Source organism: Vigna radiata, chromosome 8, assembly GCF_000741045.1.
Source record: "Vigna radiata var. radiata cultivar VC1973A chromosome 8, Vradiata_ver6, whole genome shotgun sequence".
NCBI lineage: Eukaryota > Viridiplantae > Streptophyta > Magnoliopsida > Fabales > Fabaceae > Vigna > Vigna radiata.
Genome location: NC_028358.1, coordinates 27,504,133 through 27,508,831, shown reverse-complemented (window position 1 = coordinate 27,508,831; position 4,699 = coordinate 27,504,133). Strand labels below are relative to the sequence as shown.

General features: G+C 28.4%; 1 protein-coding gene across 1 annotated transcript; it reads right to left on the bottom strand.

Moving 5' to 3' along the window:
• Positions 1-1,315, bottom strand: LOC106770442 (nuclear transcription factor Y subunit B-5). The gene has a single exon (XM_022784916.1). It carries the CDS (start codon positions 1,304-1,306, stop codon positions 857-859), a length of 450 nt encoding a protein of 149 aa, XP_022640637.1. The 5' UTR covers positions 1,307-1,315; the 3' UTR covers positions 1-856.
• Between the last annotated feature and the right edge of the window lie 3,384 nt (positions 1,316-4,699).

Genomic DNA, 4,699 nt, shown 5'->3' with positions numbered 1-4,699 from the left:
TAAATTGAAAAACAAGAAAGGAAGAATTAAAGCTCAAAAGCAAAAGTTGCACAAAACGAAAACCTTTAACATCAATAGCAATCGTATCTGATATTCATATGCACAAGAAAAACTTTCGTCGAATGCATCCATCATATCTCTTAGCTTGAATCTGGATTAGCCGGCAATTGCATACTGTTTAATGAGATCAAAATCATGGGAAGAGATTATTTATCTCTTAGCTGCATGTACTATGGTTAGTTATTATATCCTTTTGGGTCTCTGATGCTCCCATAGCCTCCAATTGTGGGAAGTGAGTGCTTGCAAACTTTTCTTTTCCATTCTCTTACAGAGATTAAATTAACCATTGCAGGGCTTTTTACATGATCGATCAAATTAATGGAGAGTGGTGGAAACTCTTGGAAGCAGCCTTATCAATTGTTCAAATAAAGATATTCAAATTCCCAATTTGAAAGTAAAGGGATAAAAAAAGTTATAGCCAGCAATGCCCAGTTTAATAAGAACTTGAAATTCGCATTTACAAGTAAAGATGACGCATGCATATTGTTCGTGAATTCTGGAAATGATTAAAGCTTATTGCTGGCATACAAATACAAAGATTAGTTATAACTCACACGATTCTCAAGAAAGAAGGTGATGATCTAGTGTCAAACCCAGAAACTTGAACCCTGAAGAGAATAAAGATAAGGTCTAAACACGTCTACGCATATAGGACTCACGTCATACATATATACGAAATAAGGATAGAAGCAGCTTGAATATCTGAAATGTGAGGAGAAAAGAAAAGTAGATCAGATGAAGAACAAGACCTAGATGAATGACGTTGAGCATGGGAATTGGACCTTGTGGACTTTAATTATATGTTTTCATAAGTGTTACTCTTATTTTGGGTAGCCCTCTCCCCCTCCAACTCCCTATACTTATGCAAGTACCTTTTAAGAGGCTCAGCGTAGTCATCAAACCCTAGGGTAGCCAAGGCCCAGCAAATATCGTCACCATTGACGGTTTTGCGCTTCTCCTTGTGACACTTGTCAGAAGCTTCCCCAGTGACAAAGCTGATGAACTCAGACACACATTCCTGCATGGTTTCTTTTGCTTCTTTTGAGATCTTGGCATTAGGGGGAAGAGTTTGCTTCATGATTCTGCCCACATTAGCTATTGGAAGCAACCGATCCTGCTCTTTGATGACCCCATCTTGTGCAGAGGTGTCACTTGCAGTTGCAGTTGCAGTTGAAGTTGAAGATGTGAAGTTGTACTTAAAGCATTCTCTGTCTAAGACTTTGCCAATGTTGATGTTGTCACCCATCTGTGTAGTTTAGTCCTGTCAAACACAGACACGTTGCTCTCAGTTGTGGTCAGTACCAAATATATATAATGTAACTAGCAACCTAAATTGCTTATGTATGATTATATTGAAAAACATGCATGTCTATGTGTATGCGCACCATGTGATGACACATGGCAGCTGATTTCTATAAGGGGACACAGTGGCAGGCAATTCCGTTTGTTGCTGTGAGTTAGGTTTATATCTTTTGAGATGGTTTAACCTTATAGATTTATAAGTGTTCCCGAGATCCTTGAAGAAAATGACTGAAAACTTGTAGCTATTATAGAGAGTGGTCCCCTTCTTTTTCTACATTTCCTCTTATATCTTATTCTACCTTATAGTATCAATTCACTCAATGTCATCATCATCTCTTTCCTTTTATATCTTATTATATTTAACTAATTTCTTCTACTAATGCTGTCCATAATTTGGAACCAAGTACAGTAATGCTGTAAAATAATTTATTTCAACTTGTGGACAATATGAGTGCACGTTGCTCTCTATTGTTGGACACGATTACACGTACCAAACGACCTACAAAATAATCATTTTAAAATCAAGTTTCTTCGATTACTTATATTTTTTTTTCTTCTGCACAGTACACATATCTACAAGTTTTATCTATATTAATCATCACTGAAAAATGTAACCAGTCGGTCACCTATGAAATTTAAAAAACTTGAAGAAATCAAATCTATTTCTACTTAAACTAATAACATGTTTGTTAATGATATAATGACATACTTTTATATTCATTTGACATATAAATGTAAAACAATAATAAAAGTATAAATTTTTGTATTTTTTTAAAAAAATAAAAAAATAAAAAATAAGTAAAATAATGTTAAATAAATGTAAAAAAAAAATTATTTTTCGTTATTTATTAGGTTTATATAAAAATGTCATTATTTTTAACAATAATGGGTTTAGTCTACACGATTATGTCTAGCGCAAAGTCAATCCAATTCCTAATGATAATTGCTTATTTAATAAGGGAACAATAAATTTGATATGTTTAGATAACTTTTTACTAACTACTTATAAAATAATAAAATAAAATTATTTGTAAGTTTCAACTAATTTATGTATATATTTAAAATATTTGAGAAAGTTTTATAAGAAAAAATCTACAAAGACTTTAATATACTAAAATATAAAATTAACTTTCAAATATTACAATCAACCAAATTGTGATCAATTATTAACTCTAAAAAAAAGAAAAAGAAAAAAGGAGAAGAAGAAATATAAGATAAAAGAGAAAGAGAAAGGGAAGGAGAAGGAGTTAGAGGCGTGATAAGCCTAAGCAAGTAAAGTACTTACTTTAGAACTCTAAGAAAAAGGTCTCTAATTTCTTTTTAATACTAATATATCTCTATAATTAATTGTCAAATTATGTTTAGAATAAATTAATTAAAATATTATAGTGACCATTAATTTTTATTGATACTAAAAATAATATCTAATGAACTAACAATTTTTTTTTTCAATAAATCATAATTTTACATATAGGAGAAAGAGAATAGTTAGTTATCTCTATTCTCTTTCTAATCAATTCTGATGTTTATATTTTTATTTTCTCATCTATTTGTTTACTCCTTGACTACTTGTTTTATTCTTGAACATAACTTATGTTGTTCAGTTTGATACATTTTATAAGGTAAAAGACTAAAAGTCAAAAATCAAAACTTGTACTATTATTCACTTTTGTCTCTTGTAGATACTTGTTACATGTTCCTATATCAAATTATAATTTTCTTTTCTATCAAAAAAAGTCTTAATTTAATAATATTAAATCTAATACTGTGATAGTTTTTCATTGTATAAATAAGTTGTATATATATTATTAATAAGCTTCTACCCAATCCTCGTCAACTACGTGATTGATTTTCAATATAACTTTTTTAAATTGTTTTATTATTGATTAAGTTCAAAATAAACTAAGGTTTATGAAAAAGTTGAAATTTAGAAATTAAATTTAAGAACTTATTAAAGAAAAGAAAGAGACTTGGGACTTCAAGATACTACAAGTTTATGGTCAAGTTTATTATTTTGACAACCAAAACCAGACTTTGTTGTTTTAAATCATTCTTTTTTATATACTTATCTTTAGTAATGTTTATTTATGATAATTTTTTATTTTATATAAAAATATATAGATATGTTAACTAAAAATATCAATCACGCTATTTGAAACTCTAAAAGAAGAGAAGAATTGAGACTTTAATTGTATCATAAAAATGAGTTATGGATAAATCTATAAAAATAGATAAGAAAAATGAATTAGAAAATACAAGTGGTTTTTCTTTGAATGAACAAGATAATAACAATATAAATATAGGTAAAAACAACAATAGAGAAAGAGATTCGATTAGTGATAATGATAATTTTGATTCTCAAACCCATAATAGGGAAGAGGAGATTGAGAGACTAGATGTTAATTCTACTTTTGATGAAAATATATTTAAATATTGATATAAATTTAGAGATTTATTAGTAGAAAACGATTAGTACTCGTGGTTAGAGAGGAAGTGTACTACTGTGGAAGGGACTCACCATTAAGGGAAAGATTGTTAGGAATCTAAGTATGAGTCTAAGTCCCACATTAGATAAAAATGATAAAACAAAGCACTATGTAAAGGTGAAAGATCTATTAACTCATTGCCTTAAAGTTTTTGGTAGTGGGTGGTATCAATTATTTATGTGATTGGGTTGAAATCTCATTGGTATTAGGTTAGTGAAGGTCATCCTGAGACTAGATGATAATTCTACTTTTGAATATTGATACAAATTTTAGAGATTTATTAGTAGAAAACAATCCTACTAAAATTATTGATATAGATTTTCCATAGAGCAAATATTTTAGGCACTTGAAAAATTCTTAAATCTTGAAAAATCTTTAAAACATGATAATTTGTTGGATCATGATGGATTGAATCTATTTGCATAATTATATATCTTATAAGAAATTATAGGATTGGAAAATGATAATTATATGAAAATAATATATATTTTTTTTCAAATTAACATTCTTAATTATATGAAAATAACATATATATTTTTTTCAAATGCATATATATAACTTATAGAACTATTTAAGATCAACAATGTCTTAACCTAGATTAAACATAGTCACCTTATTATCTATTAAAAATGAAATGTTGAATGAAATAATTACGACAAATTAATAAATAAATGTTCATCACAAAAAGCTCAAAAGATAAATTTAAATTGAAACTGATATGTATTTTAACAAATTATTTTATTAGAAAGTAGAAAAGTCTCATTCTTAAGTTTGATTTAGAACTTCCAAACCCTTGAGTCATCCCTAGTGGCAAGAAGGAGAGGAAAGGGATAAGAAAGAAGAAAAAAAAA